Source organism: Mandrillus leucophaeus, unplaced genomic scaffold (genome assembly GCF_000951045.1).
Source record: "Mandrillus leucophaeus isolate KB7577 unplaced genomic scaffold, Mleu.le_1.0 Scaffold169, whole genome shotgun sequence".
In the NCBI taxonomy this organism is placed as follows: Eukaryota; Metazoa; Chordata; class Mammalia; order Primates; family Cercopithecidae; genus Mandrillus; species Mandrillus leucophaeus.
Window position 1 is genome coordinate 5,457,285 of NW_012101687.1, and position 18,420 is coordinate 5,475,704.

At 35.2% G+C, this 18,420-nt stretch overlaps 1 protein-coding gene across 4 annotated transcripts in view; it reads left to right on the forward strand.

The window, feature by feature from the left end:
- Positions 1 to 18,420, forward strand: part of CNOT2 (CCR4-NOT transcription complex, subunit 2) — a 109,072-nt gene that overhangs the window by 49,576 nt on the left and 41,076 nt on the right. For 3 of the 4 annotated variants that reach the window (XM_011976631.1, XM_011976632.1, XM_011976633.1), the window contains one exon: positions 15,182 to 15,304. In XM_011976631.1, the coding sequence (XP_011832021.1) occupies positions 15,182 to 15,304 (123 nt within the window). Of the gene's footprint in view, positions 1 to 4,196; positions 4,424 to 15,181; positions 15,305 to 18,420 lie in introns of all 4 variants that reach the window. The other variant, XM_011976634.1, reaches the window with a different exon arrangement.

Below are 18,420 nucleotides of genomic sequence, written 5' to 3' on the forward strand. Positions count from 1 at the left end.
GTGAGTTCTCAACTCTTTTTTTTTTTTTTTTTTTTAGGTCTTGTTTAACAGAACCAGAGTAGTCTTTAGGGTTAATTTTCTTTCAACTACTTAAACAATTCTTTTCTGAATTATGTAAATTATGTTTTTCTACTCTGGCTGGTAGGAAAATAAATGATTTCCAGCCCTGTCTGGGCCGTAGGGATTGTTTTCTGTTTCTTTCAGGTGGCTTTTTTTTTTTTTTGTTAGTTTCTGGTAGTTTCCTTACATGCATGTGCTAATCAGTACTTAGCTGAAGACTCAGAGGGACTCTCTGCATATTTTCAGAACTGTTTCTCTGTGCTACTCTCTCTCGTCTAGTGTCCCAGCCTGTTCATTCTGGCTGCCTTTAATTACCCAGACTCTCTTCTCCACTTCCTCGGTTCACAAAGATTGCTGGGCTCCACCAATCTGGAATCCTTCTCCCTTACTGCAGACTGAAAACTCTTCCGGTCTTATAAGCAAGGGTAGTTGTTGAGCCTTCATTGATTCTTTCTCTTGTCTCAGGGATTGTTGTCCTGCACGGCCTAATATCCTGTGTCTAAAATCCATTGTTTAATATATTTTGTCCATTTCCAAGTTGTTTTAGGTGGACTACTGCTACAACTAGTACTACCACTACTCTCTCTTGGTTGGAAGTGAAAATCTTAATGTTTCATTTTTTTCAAGTATTTTTTCTTATTAAAAATTTTTTTATAGAGACAAGGTCTCACTATATCTTAAATTTTTTATAGAGACAAGGTCTCACTATGTCAGACTTGTCTTAAATTCCTGGTGTCAAGTGATCCTCCCACCTTAGCCTCTCAAGATGCTGGGATTACCGGTGTGAGCCACTGCACCCCTATTTCATTTTTAAAAACTGTATTTTGGTGGAGAAGATTAATGAAAACCATTCCTGATAAAGAGAATAAGCTTTTGTGTCAATATTCAGACAAGGCTTGGAAACTTTCTGTTGTATAAAATACTATATAGTGTGCAATATACACAAATTTCGGACCATTTCTCAGCACTTAAGGTCATTTAGAAAGAAATATAAAACAGTACAGGTCAGTAAATGAATTCCAGTTCTTACGTAGAATTGTCACAGTCCTGAGTCAATTTAACTTAAAAGTTGAACTCTTTGCCCTGAATTTCCTGATTCCCTTAAGAATCCAGGAGGCTCATAGATACAGTGGTCATTCATTTTCTCAGCTGTGAGGTAAAAATTTTACTAATGAGCATTTCTTTAAAAAATCTGTGTTGTATAGCATAAAATAGTATATTATCTCTGTATTATTTTATCTGGATCAGTAAATTAAAGACAGTATAACAAATGTGCTAATTTTTATATGATTTTTGAAGATGTTTTCAAGGATTTTTGAAAATTTGAAGAAAACATCTTCAATTTTTGAAGATGTTTTCAAGGAAAAAGGAAACACCCTTATTAGGGCCAAAAATGCTAAGAGCACATGAAATTTTACACCTATTCTTTTCTACCAAGGCACTTTTCTAAAGGCACTGTGATAAAGCTAAAACAAGTGTGCTTGGTGGAGTGAAGAGCCTTTAGTTTGAGCCACTAGTCTTCACCTTCTACTTGAATCACTTGGGTCCATTTATGTAAAGTCTTTGACACTGTGGGCATAGTTAACAGTGAAATCTTTAAAAGATTTGGTTTGCTTTGTTAAAGCATTTCTGTTAAATAGAGAAGGAAAGTAGAAAATTACCATTAGAACACCACGGTAGGCCTGGCACAGTGGCTCATGCCTGTAATTCCAGCACTTTGGGAGGCTGAGGCGGGCAGATCACAATGTCAGGAGATTGAGACTAGCCTGGCTAACATGGTGAAACCCCATCTCTACTAAAAATACAAAAAATTAGCTGGGCGTGGTGGCGGGCACCTGTAGTCCCAGCTACTCAGGAGGTTGAGGCAGGAGAATGGTGTGAACCCGGGAGGCAGAGTTTGCAGTGAGCCGAGATCGTGCCACTGCACTCCAGCCTGGGCAACAAGCAAGACTCCGTCTCAAACAAACAAACAAACAAACAAACCACGAAATAGTTACTGCAAGCAATATTCATGGATGAATGCTATAATGAGTGGACAGAAATGTAAGGACAGACAGGTATTTGCATGTTCTCACAGTACTTCTCCAAAACATTTCTTATTTAAAAAGAGAAAACTAGTAGTTTACAGTGGAGAAAACTTCCAGATATACCACGTTAACCATGATCAAGGTTAACTTCACCTGTAATAAGACATATTAACATCATATGCACTCATATATTGGAATACATGCATCACATATGATACACTTGAGAAGACTACATCACCTCTGTGGTGATGTGGCTTTCAGAATGCACAGCTTCAATCTAATTATGAGAAAATATCTGACAAACCCAAATTGTGGGACATTCTGCAGTGTGTGTGATATAACATCAATATTGGGAAAGATGAGAGGAAAGACTGGAATAAGTCTCGGATTGGAGAAGACTAAGGAAATGTAAAACTAAATGTAAGGAGTTGGGGGACAAAGTATTGTAATTTTAAATAGACAAGGAATTCCTTACTGAGATGACTTCATAGCTGAAGTAGGTGAATAGGAAGCCATCTGGATTTCTAGAGAAGGAGCATTCCTGGAGGATAACAAATGCAAGGGCTTAGAGACAGGAGTATGTCTGATGTGTTTGAGGAATAGCAAGGAGGCCAGTATGGCAGGAGCACATGAAGAGACGGGGAGAATGCTAACAGAGGAGACTAGAGATAACAGAGTAAGGTCATGTGAAGGCCTTGGAGGCCTTGGTATTGGTGCAGGAGTCCATTGTAAATGTGTTTCACCTCTGTTCCCTTTGATTTCTGACGTTCTTTTATTCTGAGCATGAAGGGGATAAAGTATATGAGTATAAAATGTAATACCTAACATCTAGCACTGGGTGTAGTAGATGCTCACTCAATGATTATTGAATTAGTGTACATGGCTAGATGTTTAGAAACATTTTAAAGATCATGTCTTCCCTTGCTAAAGGAATACTTTTCATTTTTAATTACTTCCTATAACATAAATTAGGATTCTGATACCTCTTTATATTTTTAAAATGTAAAGGTTTTAAAATAATTCGTCACCTTCAGTAATACCTATTTATGCTATTGAATAGATGTCTTAAATAAGCTTCTATTTTTATTCGTTTTAGAGTCTATTTTTCTCTAATAACTCACTTTTTATATTTTCAAAGATTCAACATTTTTGTAAAAGTGAATCGATTTCGTATCTTTTTCTTTTCCTTTTTTTTTTCGAGATGGAGTTTTGCTCTTATTGCCCAGGCTGGAGTGCAATGGTGCGATCTTAACTCACTACACCCTCTGCCTCCTGGGTTCAAGCGATTCTCCTGCCTCAGCCTCCCGAGTAGTTGGGGTTACAGGTATGCGCCACCATGCCTGGCTAATTTTGTATTTTTAGTAGAGACAGGGTTTCTCCTTGTTGGTCATGCTGTTCTCGAATTCCCAACCTCAGGTGATCTGCCCACCTCAGCCTCCCAAAGTGCTGGGGTTATAGGCATGAGCCACTGTGTCTGGCCTGGATTTCATATCTTATTTAAATCCTATATTCAGATTGTTTTGTTTTAAAATCTTAAAATTTTTCTCTTTGTTTTCTCGTTTGGTTAAAGTGCCAAGTTTTGTTTTTTTTTTAATTGGAGGGGTCCTTATTTGTTTTTATCAGCATGGAACAGTTAAGAAATTCACTTTTTCCCAAGGAATGTACTTATATCAGAGTTATGTGTAGTTTTTATAAGTTCACTGGCCCACCTTTAGGAATTTTAAGTACATCCATATAGTGCAACTTTAATTCTGCTTGTTGATGGTGTTAATGTGTATGAGAGCCTTAGATTTAATGTTGAGTACTCGAGAGAGCAAGAGAGTGTACAAGGAGTGGATAGGCACAAAGTATTTGAACACATTGTCTTACATGTTTTCATGATGGCCAGGTAAGCTCTGTCTTTGCATTTTCTGGAAAAGTGTGTAAGGTTATAATGAGCACTGGTTTTTTATTTTATTTTATTTTTTATTTTTTTTTGTAAACTTAGTACTTTGAATTAGTCTAAAAGATGAACGTGGGTTTCAGGAATAATGAAGAGGTGAACAGGGAGTCATAATGTTGAAACTGGACATTCAGAACTTTCTAGCATGATTTCCTTATTTTTCAAAGAGCGGAAGAATCCCGTCGTTTATCATGTTCTGGTTGGACTCCTTTCTTACTGTTTGCTGGAGTTGAACTTAAGAGCTATGGTGTCAACCCTCCTGTAATATCTCAGGGGAGCTCCTAGTGTGGGGCTGGTACCATGGCTCACCCTCCAACCTTTCCTTCTTCACTTCAGCCTCCAGCTCTGAGCTTTCCAATCCCCAGAGTAGCAAATGTTGAAAGAAGTTGCACAGGTAAGTATGTGATGGGGAAAGCCGGGGGAAAAATGGTACTGTCATCAGTATTTTGAGGGTGGATGTTGGGCCATTTTATCAATGAGTCATTTTGTTAGTTTAGAAATACAAAGTTTGTTATAAATTATTTTTCTCATAAAACTCATAAATTGTTTAAAAAAATAGTGTAGAAAAAATAATTTTAATTCTTGTTAGATGTGAAATAGGAAAAGAACTTAATAAACTATTAATATTATAATGCAAAGGAAGGTTCTTAAATTTTTTTAAACTTTATATTCTCCACAGTTTATATAACAGGTCCAGAAAACCCATGTTCAAAAAAGAAGCTAAAAAAAATGTTGGGCAAGGCGTAAGTCCATAGGCTATAATTTTGCCATATGTAACTTGGTCTCAGAAGGAGGCAAGTTTTGGTTTTCTTCCACTAGCTTTAGATGTGCTATTTTTTCCCGAGGTATTAGGCAGGTAGCTATGTTTTTAATCTTTACAAAATTACAAACTTCAAACATCTTCTTCCTTGAAGTCTTGACAGGAGGACTGGAACATTTCTACCAATCTCTAGGTTTGAAGTTAACAAAAATAAGTATAGATACCTGGTACATAATTCAGCAAATATTTGTTGAACGAATGAATAAACTCATCACATCCTGTGTCCTCTGCGTGCATGCGTGTGTGTGTGTGTGTGTGTGTGTCTGTGTGTGTGAGAGAGAGAGAGAGAGAGGGAGAGGTCAACACTCCTGGCATTTTCTCCTTCTCTGCCTTGCACTGGAAATCATGATCTAAACATTACAGATTTAATTTTGTAGGGATGTAGCTCTGGGTCTTCACTACCGTACTTTTGAGCTTCTTCTCAGAAAGCTTTCAAAACTTGTTTCTTTTGTTCTCCTACATCTATTCCATATAATTCATGTTCGTGTGATTTATAGATTTTTGCACATACAAGACATTCACATTAAACCCAAGAAAAACGGACTCTTAAGATGGCCTATGGTTGCTAAATTTCTTGAGAGAAAGTATGTGAGGGTTAAAAGAGATTGGGGTACTAGTGTATTTGGTATTTCAGATCTCAAAACAAGTCTTCAAAATACTTCTCAGCAATTTATCTCCCTTTTTTTCTTGAGTTTTTTTAGATAACTGGGAGCTCTATACAAACACATCTCCCTCAGCAAAGTACATCCCGTTTTTTTCTCAATATATAGTCATATTCCCTTCCTTCCTCCCTCTTTATCAGACCCATCTTTGCCTACCCTCTTTTAAGGATTTAAAATATTCTCATTAGAATATTTTCCTTCTTTATACATAGAGGATTTGTTTTGTATTCTAAATGTAGAAATTTTCTACTGCTATATGTCATTCCATTTGTATTTTATAGTTTTACATCCTAATATTTAAAGATAGAGTACTACTTTAATTTCAGGCTCTATTGTGTGAGTTCTCAACTCTTTTTTTTTTTTTTTTTTTGAGATGGAGTCTTGCTTTGTCACCCAGGCTGGAGTGCAGTGGCGCGATCTCCGCTCACTGCAAGCTCCACTGCCTCCTGGATTAACGCCATTCTCCTGCCTCAGCCTCCCTAGAAGCTGGGACTACAGGTGCCTGCCACCACGCCTGGCTAATTTTTTTGTATTTTCAGTAGAGACGGGGTTTCCCTGTGTTCGCCAGGATGGTCTCGATCTCCTGACCTCGTGATCCACCCGCCTTGGCCTCCCAAAGTGCTGGGATTACAGGCGTGAGCCACCGTGTCGGCTGAGTTCTCAACTTTTAATTTCTTATTGCTCATAAGAGGTACCAATTATATTTAGTTTTTTAGTTTGGAATATGTGTACTTTTTTCCTGTGGATTAGCACTTTTTGAATAATTAGAATTTTGGTTTTAGGATGATGCACTTAGCTTTTAAAGCTTATGTATTGATTGTTGAAGTGTGAATCTATATAAAGCATATTGGTGCAGCACATTTTAAGATTCTAGAAAACCACAAAGTAGTTTATTCATGTTGAAACGTACAGAACTTATTCTCTCTAGATCAGAGTCAAACTTGTGGAGGCATTTGTAGCATTTTGGTAACACTCCCTAGAGAATTTGCAGACTTTGGGAGTGCATATTAAGGGATATTATGTACATGGCTTTTCGGATTATTTTCTGAATAATCAGCTTCAGACACCAGATTCTAGTTTTCGGGTTGGGAAAGAGCGATGTGTTTTTTCCACCCTCCCCTCTCCCCACCAACACACACACACACCCTCCCCATCTTTCAGATATAGGCCATCTTGTTTTATTGGATGAGCCCCCCAAAAATACACAGAAATAATGCTAAATATTTCTGTAAACCTTGGAAAGGACTCTGCCAGGATATTTATCTACTCTCCAAAATAATGATTGTGGAAATGTTTGTATAGGTCCATACTTTTCTACTAAAGCCTGTTTCCAACCAGTCATAGATTTTTGTGTGTGTTTCTACATGTTAACTATCTTTGGTATTCATTAAGGCCTTTATTGCTTCTTTATGGTCATTCTGCATTGGCTAAAAATATGAAATGAGTTGCTCTTATTTGTTTCCATGCTATTGATTTGATGATTTGTAATTCTAGACTTTAAAATTTATCTGAATCTTCGCTTTTCTTAGATCCATCCTAAGCAAATTCATGAACTTTTCATTATGCATATATCATATTAAAAATATGAAACCACAGTATTCTAGAACTAGGAGGACTTGAATTTGTTTCTCACGTGAAGAGAGAGTTTTGTTTTGTTTTGGTAAAGATTTCCAGGTATTAATGTCTTTGTTCTTTAAGAAGCTAGAATTCATTTTGTGCAGTGTAGGTGCCTTTCTGTCCTTTACTTAAGCACTCCCCTTTTTAAAATTCTTTTTCGAGAATTAAAATATAATTAGAATTATTTATAGTAGTTGTGAAGCAGGATAAGCAGTTTAAAATCCTATCGCGAAAAATACTACTAAAACAAAAATATCTTTCTTAACAAATATTTCCAGGTTGTAACAATATAATATTTGATATAGGAATATTCTACTTCCATAGAATTTGGGCAGTCTGTGAGATTTTTACCTATCATATTTTCCCTCTAAAGGGCAATTATAAAAACACCAGATTGTCTTCAGGTATTAGGATTCCTCATGATTGGTTTCAGATGTTGATTGGCTACACCTTGATAAAAGGCAGCTGAGTGTTAATGGCAGTTGGCTGTGATTTTCTATTAAGTTTCTGCCTATTTTATAGACAAGAACTTGTGCATATTTGTATATTAAGTGTTTGTTGATACTGAATATGGAATTCAGAGAGAAAGAAAGAAGGCAAATTCTAAATTACTCAGATCTCCATTAGGAAAACAGTGCCTGAGAAAGGAACACTCTTTCCCTGTTCTCAAGTACTGTATATCTTGCAGTTCGCACTCTTCATCTTGTATAATACAAAACGAGTACAAACTCTGCAGCTGGGAGTGAAAATGTGGTACTCAGTATGAAGCGGTGAAGGAGACAATTGATTTTACCATGTGACACCTGTATCAAATGTTAGCAGTAAAACTCCTCCCTACATTAGAGAATCTACAATAAAAAGTTGCTACTAGGGAATTGTTTTTGTTTTAACACAAGTTCTAAATGTGTCCTCTATATGTAATGCTATAATGTCTACATTAGACCTTTTATAATGAAATTAAGAGTTTGGTTATAATTATCCTAATTCCTTGAAGGGTTAAATTGTGTTCACTATACTTAAGTACCTAAAAATGTTAGTTCTTTGGGAACATAGAAACCGGGTATATATAACTTTTAATAGTTATTTCTACTTATGTGAAGCCCTCCTTGGATTTTTATTTGAGATGTGGTCTCACTCTGTCACCCAGGCTGGAGTGCAGTGGCATCATCTTGGCTCACTGCAACCTCCACCTCCCAGGTTCAAGTGATTCTCCTGCCTCGGCCTCCAAGTAGCTGGGACTACAGGTGTGCACCACCACTCCCAGCTAATTTTTATATTTTTAGTAGAGATGGGGTTTTGCCATGTTGGCCAGGCTGGTCTTGAATTCCTGACCTCAGGTGATCCACCCACCTCAACCTCCCAAAGTGTCGGGATTACAGGCATGAGCCACTGCGCCTGGCGGATAATAATTTGTAATTGGTATAATTTCTTTTAAGTGTAACTTCATTCTCAAATTAATGCAACTTTCTGTAAAATACATGTGATTAGTCTTGTAGAGACTGGCTTTTGTCTCACATGTCTATAGTCAGTCATAATCAGTCCATTCTTGTTCTCATGCTAAAGTGATCTTTTTGACACACATAAATATTCGAATTGCGGTATACCCTACTTACCATTGTTCACAGCATAAGGACCTCCCTCCTCCAACCAACTTTTTATTTGTTCCTTACCTTTTTTCCCTTTACAAATTCAAGAACAAAACACGCATTAAACTATTAATTGTATATTTGAGAGTCAGTGTACTATCATGGTTAAAAAGGGGGACTCTAGCAAATTGATCTGGGTTCAAAACCCATCTCCGCGTTTATCAGATATATAACCATAGAAAGTTAACCTAACTTCTCTGGTCCTTAGCTACAAAATAGGGATAGTTAATTTTTCTTACTTTATAGCATTATCTTGATAATTACATAAAAAAATAAAATTTAAAGCACTTAAAATATTGCCTGGTGCAATAATTTATTATTTTATAGTTACAGTTATGATAAAGTGTTTTCAGTGACTGTATAAAACAAGAGTCCTAACTTAGTGTGAAAGTTTCAAAGAATGGGAGAAAGGGCATTTTAAGTAGCCGTACCAGCATATGCAAAGACCATGACATGGAAACTACCTTGTGCTCTGAGTAACTGAAGGTATGACAAGGGTTTGTGGTGTCAGGGGACTTAGGAGAGAAGTCAGAGGTTGCAAACATCTTATAAGCCTTATTGATTTGGGAGTGCTGTTGAAGAATTTTTATCAGCAAGTCCATGAAGATAAGAAATTTTTACTTTAAAAAATCACTTTGATATGGGAGAGTAGAATTGAGGGGAAGAAGAATAGATTAATAAAGACCTGTTTGGAGGCTACTGGAGTGGCTTGTTCTAGTGTATTAGTCTGTTCTCACGCTGCTAATATAGACATACTCGAGACTGGGTAATTTATAAAGGAAAGAGTTTTAATTGACTCACATGACTGGGGAGGTCTCACAATCGTGGCAGAAGGCAAATGAGGAGCAGTCACGTCTTACATGGTGGCAGGCAAGAGTGAATGTGTGCAGGGGAACCCTCCTGTATAAAACCATCAGATCTTACGAGACTTACTCACTATCATGAGAACAGCACAGGAAAAACCCGCCTTCATGATTCAGTCACCTCCCACGGGGTTCCTCCCAAGACACGTGGGGATTATTACAGTTCAAGGTGATATTTGGGTTCGGACACAGAGCCAAACCATATCAGCTAGGAAATGACAGTAGAGATGAAAAGATACTGATGATATAAATAATTTCAATAAATAGGATTGGTTTGATCAACTTGAATTTTAATTGTTGAAGATCACGAACGTTACAGACAGCATTTTTCAGAGTTAAAGTGACCTTTTTCAGAGATTATCATGAACAGTAACAACTGTGAATAGCGAAAATTAAGCTGAAACATAAGATTTGTGTTGGGTTCTAAGATAACTAGTGCTGCAAAGTCATGTTGAGGTGATGATCTCAGGGATTTTGAGCTGTATCCTCTATGTAGCTTCAGGCCTTGCCTCTTACTTCGTGGGTTCCCTAATTGCCATTCATCCTGCCTGTATCAGGGACCACTTTACTGTCTTCTCTAAAGTTCTTGGTTAGATTATCTGAAGTTTGTGTTTTTTTTGGTAAATTTCTATGATTATTCTGATTTACCACATTTGGCTTTGAAATACTGTATTTAAATGTTAGGAATGTCATGCCTTAGGAATTCATAACTAGTCTAAACTAAATAATGGAGGAGGAATATACTGGGAAAATCCAGCCAACTTAAGTGCCTCCATTACATCTTCCAGTTTAATTCTTTCTCTGTTACTTTCTGAGGCCAGTTCTTTTTGGGGATTCGGTTTGGTACAGAGGATGAGCTTATTTATCTCTGTATTTTTTATTTTATTTTAAATGCGGAGTCTTGCAGTGTCAGCCAGGCTAGAGTACAGTGGCACAATGATCTTGGCTCACTGCAGCCTCCACCTCCACCTCCTGGGTTCAAGCAATTATCCTACCTCAGCTTCCTGAGTAGCTGGGATTACAGGTGCACGCCACCATGCCTGGCTAATTTTTTTGTGGTTTTAGTAGAGAAGGGTTTCACGATGTTGACCAGACTGGTCTTGAACTCCTGACCTCAAGTGAACCGCCTGCCTTGGCCTCCCAAAGTGCTGAGATTACAGGCACGAGCCACCATTCCTGACCTCTGTGTACTTTTTAGAATGTGCTGCTTAGTTCTTATGAAATCAAAGGAAAGATTAAATGTCTTGATTAAACGTTTTAGATCTGTGTTCAAAAAACGTTTAAGGAACTTTGATTTTGCTACATGCGTATATTCTTTCTTGGTAAAATCTCAATTTGTGCTGCTGCTTGTTCTTAGAAAGTCTGGTGTGAGTGTCAAGTAAAAAGGTGGTCACTTAACAAAGTAGATACAAGCACTTGACTTGTTTGCTTGAATAAAGCTGACAAATTGTACACACTAAAGATTCTAATGCTGTATATCTAATATATGATGAAGTCTGATTAAAGTTTAAACTACAGCCGTATGTCACTTAACAATGGGAGTACATTCTGAGAAATGCGTCAGGCAATTTTGCGAATGTGGACCATACTTACACAAACCTGGGTGACATAACCTCTTGCTCCTAGGCTGTAAACCTGTACAGCATATTACTATACGCATTCTGTAGACAGTTGTAACACATTGGTATTTGTGTATCTAAACATACCTAAACACAGAAAGGACACAGTGAAATTAAGATAGAAAACATTTTTTAAAAAAGGTTACACCTATATAGGGCACTTATAAATGGAGCTTGCAGAACTGAAAGTTGTTCTGGGTAATTCAGTAAGTGGTGTGTGAATGTGAAGGCTTAGGACATTACAGTATACTACTGTGGACATTGGAAACACTGACACTTAAGCTACACTAAATTTATTTAAAAATTTTCATTCCTGAACAATGAATTAACCTTAGCTTACTGTAACTTTTTAATTTAATCTTTTGGACTCTTAACACTTGACTTAAACATGTACAGCTATACAAAAATATTTTCTTCCCTTATATTCATACTTAGCTTTTTTCTATTTGAATTTTTTTGTTTTTTTACTTTTTAAATGTTTTTGTTTTGTTAAAAACTGATATACACACTCTTAAATTTGCTTAGGTCTATTAAGACATCACTAGGCAATAGGAATTTTTCAGCTTGTTTATAATCTTGTGGAACCACCGTCATATATATGGTCCACCATTGACTGAAATGTCATGCAGCACATGACTGTCATTTATTAAAATTTTTGTTTACCAAATTAACTTTTTAGCATACGTTATAACCAGTAATTTCAATGTATTTTGATACAATATTGACATGTCCTCTTTGAAATGTATAGAAATTGATTTCTATGTATGCTAACTTCTCTTCCAGGGAGAAGATGGGTATAGTTTAACCCTTTCATATCATCCATCCATCCATTCATACTATTTCTGCCTCAGAGTATATCCTTTGTCCAACTACTACTCACCACCCTATTTTCCTGCTTTCGTTTTGTACCCTCTTTAGCCCATTCCTCATGGAGTAGCTAGGACCTTTAAAAAAAAAAATTAAGTTACTCTTAAGCTTCCCCTAAATCCTCTCTTGATTTCCCATCTGACAAAGAATAAAATCCAGAGTTTCTCAGGCTTGCAAGGTGCACTATATGTTCTAGCCACAACTAGCCTCTCTTAACATCAGTTCCTACCCTTCACCACCTAAGTTCATGCTGCTTGAGCCATACCAGTGAGGGGCTTACGGACCCTGTGAACTGACTGCTTTTCCTTCAAGCATTTGCCTGGTCAGTTACTTCTCTGCTTGTTTTCATCCCAGTCTTATGTTCCCTTATTATTTTAAAATACTTCTACCTTGTTCCATCATTCTATGTAGAATAAAGGACAGGCACTTTAAATAAATCTAGCTTTATGAATAATCTGTGTTGTCTTTTCCCTTGTGATTTTGCCATGGATTAGAATTCTTTGTCTCATACCAGTACCCATCTCTGGATGGGGGTTTGCATTCGTCGGGGAGAAGTAAAACACCCTTACTTCTCCCTCCCTCCATCCGTCTCTCTCTCTGTCTCTCTCTTGTTTTGTTTTGTTTTTTAATTATTTGCCAAAGTCATGTAAAAATAATTAGTATTGTCACTGACGTGTAATTTCTGTGCCAAGGCACACAAAACGGAAATTAAGTTTAGCATATTTTCTTTCTTCTCTCTCTCTCTCTCTCTCTCTCTCTCTCTAACACACACGCACGCACACATGTGCGCACACACAGTGACTCTTGAGAAAATCTGCTATTGATGGAAAAGGAACATTTCTTCATTTTCTTTCATCTGGAACATATGTTTAATTTTGCCTTCAAACCTTTTTGCAAGGTATTAAGCATAAAAGTTAATTCTATACAATTAACTTCAGTTTGAGAATTCTAGGAGTCTATGATGGTCTTGATGATAAGTGTTATACAAGCAATGTCAAAAGAAGAGTTTATCAATTTGAGCTTATTTATGTGTGTAAAATTTGATGAGAGAGGCCTTGACATTCACCTGAAACTTTATTGAATTATGTACGTTTTATGCATTTTCCATGTTTATTCTTTCTTAGAATTAGAGCTCAGTAGTAAAAGTTCTGTAAAGATAATTAAATGTATCTTCAACTTTCACAAAACAAACTTCTAAAATCTTATGTGTATTGAATCTTAATTTGCAAACTCTAAAGTGATTTTTGCCACTGTTTGCTTTTTGAAATTACTCACTAAGAAACATCTATTTTGCCTATAGCAGGGGCTACTTAGGGAGCTGGTGGATAGGCATGTGGGATCCTAGTCTGAAATAACAGAGTTACAGAATAGCCTTCTGTAATTCACCAGGAGTCTGTTTCACAAAAAAAGATTAAGTACCTGTGTTCTAATAAATTGTTAGACCCTTAAAAAATATCTTTGTTTATTTCACACCTCCAGCAGTTACTCGCCTAAAAACATATAGCAAAGTACTTTATTTATCCTTGACTGAATAGGTTTTCAGACCTTGTTAGGATGAGGTCAGTCAAATAATTAAATTTCCTACATATTTAACAGGGAACTTAAAATATATAACAAATGTTACACATCATAGGTGCTTTCAACAGAGTTAAATATAAAGTTTGGCCTTTAAAGTCTGCAACATAGTTCACCACGTCTACTGATATATAATAGTGACTACAGCATTTTTTGAAATGAGACATGGAAATTGTTCACTTATTTATAATGGAAGAAAATATTCTTTGTCATAATGAATGTACAAGACAGATACCAAATTTGAGATGAGTTTTCCCCAAAAATGTACTTGTGAAAAGACATAGTCACCTTGTATTCAAGTCTTTAAAATCTCTCCTCTCATTAACATTGGTTTACCTTGATTTTCAAAGTACTGTTAGGAGAAAGACACATTGACCTTCAATAACTTTAGTCAGTTAATAGTTTTGGTAATTTTATAGAGGTCACGTTTTAAAAATGATTAAAAATAAAAATTAGCACAGAGTTTAATAATTACAGTTGGCCGTTCATACCCATGGGTTCTGCTTCTGTGGGTCAACCAGCTGCAGATTGAAAATATTTGGGGAAAAATAATGGATGGTTGTGTCTCTACTGAACATGTACAGTCTGTTTTTTCCTGTAATTATTCCCTGAACAATACAATGACTATTTATATAGTATTTACATTGTATTAGATATTATAAGTAATCTAGAGATGATTTAAAGTATATGAAAGGATATGTGTAGGTTATATGGAAATATTATAAGCCATTTTATGTGAGAGACTTGAGCATCCGTGGATTTTTTTAATCCATGAGGGAAGAGGTCCTAGAACCATTTCTCCACAGATAACAAACAACAACAATTTATGTTGGTGTGAGCTCAAAATTGCTAACGTTGGATGTTACAAAGACTGGAAAAGCAAACAAATACACAGATTATATCATTGAAATAATTTTACACCAGTATGATCAATGAAAGATTGTACTCCAGTTATGTTAGTAGATACTTGCTTGAGATAAAATTCTAGTATGCCACTATATATACACTGATTCAAAAAATGGTATATTTCAATAAATTTAGATTGCAAGGAAAGATGAATGCTTGGGAAAACAGATAACTGTGAAAATAAGGTGATGGCAAATACACAAAGGTGGAAGATGCATGTGAAGATTTTGAATAATTAAACCTAAACTTAATTTAAAAAAAAAATCTATGTATGGGAAAATGATATTTGGGGTTGCCATTTTTGAAGAGTAAGTGATACTTAGTTTTTTTAAAGGAAGTGGAATTGTTAAGATAGGCTTTATGTGATTCTCCTACTTTTAGGGTCTGGAAATAAACATCTAACACTTTATTGTTATAATCAGATTTATGACTTTATCATATGCCCCACTAGCCATTAGTTGATCAATTTCTGTACCTTAACAATGCTCCCTTCATGTTCTGTTTTCCATGTAGGAGTAAGGTAAAACTGAACATTTTCCAAACTATTACCCTTGATAAAAGTAATATTTTTGTTTAGGTGACAAACAGCATGTTTGGTGCTTCAAGAAAGAAGTTTGTAGAGGGGGTCGACAGTGACTACCATGACGAAAACATGTACTACAGCCAGTCTTCTATGTTTCCACATCGGTCAGAAAAAGATGTAAGTTAATCAGTTGTGTTGTATTTTTTCAGCAATGTAAGTCTGTGTCTGAGTTCCTGAAAAACAGCGTTATCAAGCACAGAATACTGTCTGTGGTTGAGTGACAATATTTTCGGCACAGTGCTAGTCCCTTTGGTGCTTGTATCCTTTTGGGATACAAAGACAATGAACTTGTATTCTAATGGGGAAAATAAATATCCCATGATTCTCAAGTTGGGATATGGTGATAATGTGGTAGAAGTACTCGAAGACATGGAGTAAACATGGTATAACTTCTAGATCACTGATTTTTTTTTCGTTTGTTCAATATGGGAAATAATTTGTTTGATATTAAAACAAATGCAGATATAGAACAGAAAGCAGATTTATGCAGACTTGAAGATACAATGGCAAGCTGCAATAAAACTTTATGCTTACTGTGTCATCTAGCTGTAGTTCTGGACCTCAGGTGTATCTCTCCTCTGTTCAGCCATAGGGATACTACAGTAGCAAAAATTTGGAAGAACTGTATTCAAAATGTGATGGATGATATAGAGATATGAATTAAATGCTTTGGAAGGCTAATAGTTCAATAATCCCATTTGAGATAAAAGGATTTAGAATGTAACCAAGTCATAATTAGCAAATTTATAAAATATTTTAAAATGAATGTAATTATTAAAATTCTGTTAAGCTACTTTATACACTATACACTCTAGTCACACCAGTTGCGTTCTTATACTTCGTACACCTGCCTGACTTTTTTACCTTTCACACCTTTATAAACTTGCTATGTCTAATTTCCTTATGTATAAAACAATCTACTGTAGTTATTAACCTAACGAGATTTTTACTGATATTTGAAGTATTTATAAAGTTCTAAGATATGTAACAAATGTCCTCGTTTTTCTTTGAAGTTGATCATTAGTAAATCACTTCCTTTGTCTTTGCAGAATTTCACAAATCGGCTTAACCTGCTAGGTTTATGCTAGGACATTTGTTATTCTGTTTTGGTATTTTCCTTTTTTATTTTGAGTTGAACATTTTTGTGTCATTTTGGAAACAAACTATCAATGGCATTATTGGGCTTTTTTCAACTAATGTGTGTTGTGGCTTTGTTCATAATTAGTGTGTAGTTTAACAGCTTGTGGAATAATGCCATCTAATTTTCTGTTATCTTACTGCCCTTTTAGCTATGTGCTATGTAAGTTATAATTGAATTATTATTTACACAGGTTTCTATTTTAAGTGTTGACCTTGTAAATAAAGAATTTGGGATATATTTTTGATAGTACAACTACAAAAACAAAAACCTACAATTTGTGTGTATTGCTGTGATTATATAATGAAAGTTAAGTTTGCTTGTAAAATGTTAATGAAATATTTATTACTGATGAATGCATTTATTCTAATTAGGAAGATAGGAAGCTTTCAGATTGAAATCTAAAATAAAGTATATAAAGAGAATGAATGACAAAGAGATATATGTCTTCTCAAAAGCAGAAATACTATATGTCTAAATTTTAAGATCAGAATTAGTATATATACTTACACACATACTCACAAATGTTGGCCACCATTCTGATCCAGTTAGTTGTCACAGAAGTAACAGAATGATTTGCTCCACAAAACCTTTTTTAAAAAAACATTAATTAACAACATAGTATGGCATAGGAATTAAGAACTTGGACTTTAAAGCAATACAAATATGTGTGTTTGGATCCTGACTTTGCCTGTTAGCCAGAACTTCAACAAGTCTCAGTTTCCTTTTCTGTAAAAATGGGAGTAATAATATATTCCTCATAAATTGGCTGCTGTTGCTGTTACTTTTTTAAAATTACAAAATAGCACAGGGAAATTATACAAATTTTTTAAAATACACTTGAAGAAAAATTACCTATAATGCTCTCAGAAATAATTAATTGCTAAAATTCTGATTTTATGTTTAAAATATTTTTATTGAAAAATATACAATTATTTAAATCTTCTGGGTCATACAGACATATTTTCCATCAAAAAGTTTGTACCAGTTTTTACTCTAATCACCACTCTCCATGCCAACAAGAATACCAGCAATTACATTTAAGTCTTTGCTAATAGAAAAGCTTATTGTTTTCATGTACATACTGTAAAACATTAATTTTACACACACACACAGTGTGATGTGTCTTTTCCACATAGTTATTGGTCATTTGTATTTCTTCCTTTGTGTACCTTTTTTGTGCCATTTTCTATTTCTCTAGTGAGATCTTAAGTCTTACTCGTTTGCATTCTCCATGTATTGAGGATAATAACCTCTTGTCATTCATTACAAATATTTTCCCAGTTTTTACCTTTAATTAATGGTATTTGTAGTATACGTATATGTATCATTTTAATTAAATGTGATCCACCAGTCTTATTTTTAAATGGCTTCTGTTTTTGAGATCATACTTAGGAAGACATTTCCCAATTACTTTCTTATCATACTTTGTTCTTCACATATAATTTATGTCCATTAGAAATGTGTTTTGGTTTAACCTGTGAATTGCAGGGTTCCAAATACTTTTTTTTCTACAAGCTTATCCAATTGCCCCGACAGCATTTATGCTTTAAATCATGGGTCAGAAGACTTTCCCTTAAAGAACCAAATAGTAACTATTTTAGGCTTTGTGGGCCAAGAAGCAAAATCAAGGATATACATAAAATCATAACCTATTTTGTATAATAGGTCTTTATATAACCATCTGTAATGTAAAAACTTTTCTTAGTTCACGTATCTTACAAAAACAGGCAGTGTGCTGGATTTGTCCTGCAGACAACAATTTGCCCACTCCTGGGTTAGATCATTCATTTATGGCTAATTAAAATATCCCTTTATTATATGTGCTAGTGTCTCATACATTCTTAGGCTTGTTTCTAAGATCTTGTTCTGTTTACCATACTGATTCTGTGTCAGAACTACGTCATTGAATTGCCATAGCTTTGTAGACCATTTTAACGTCTTGGGTAAGAATCTTCCACATCCTTTTTTTAAAAAAAAGGTTTTTGGTTATTGCACATTAATACCAATGTAGATGGTTTTTCAGAAGGATATTTCTCCCTTTAATCTTGTTCTTTATGCCTTTTAATAGGGTTTTACAGTTGCCATTTTCATT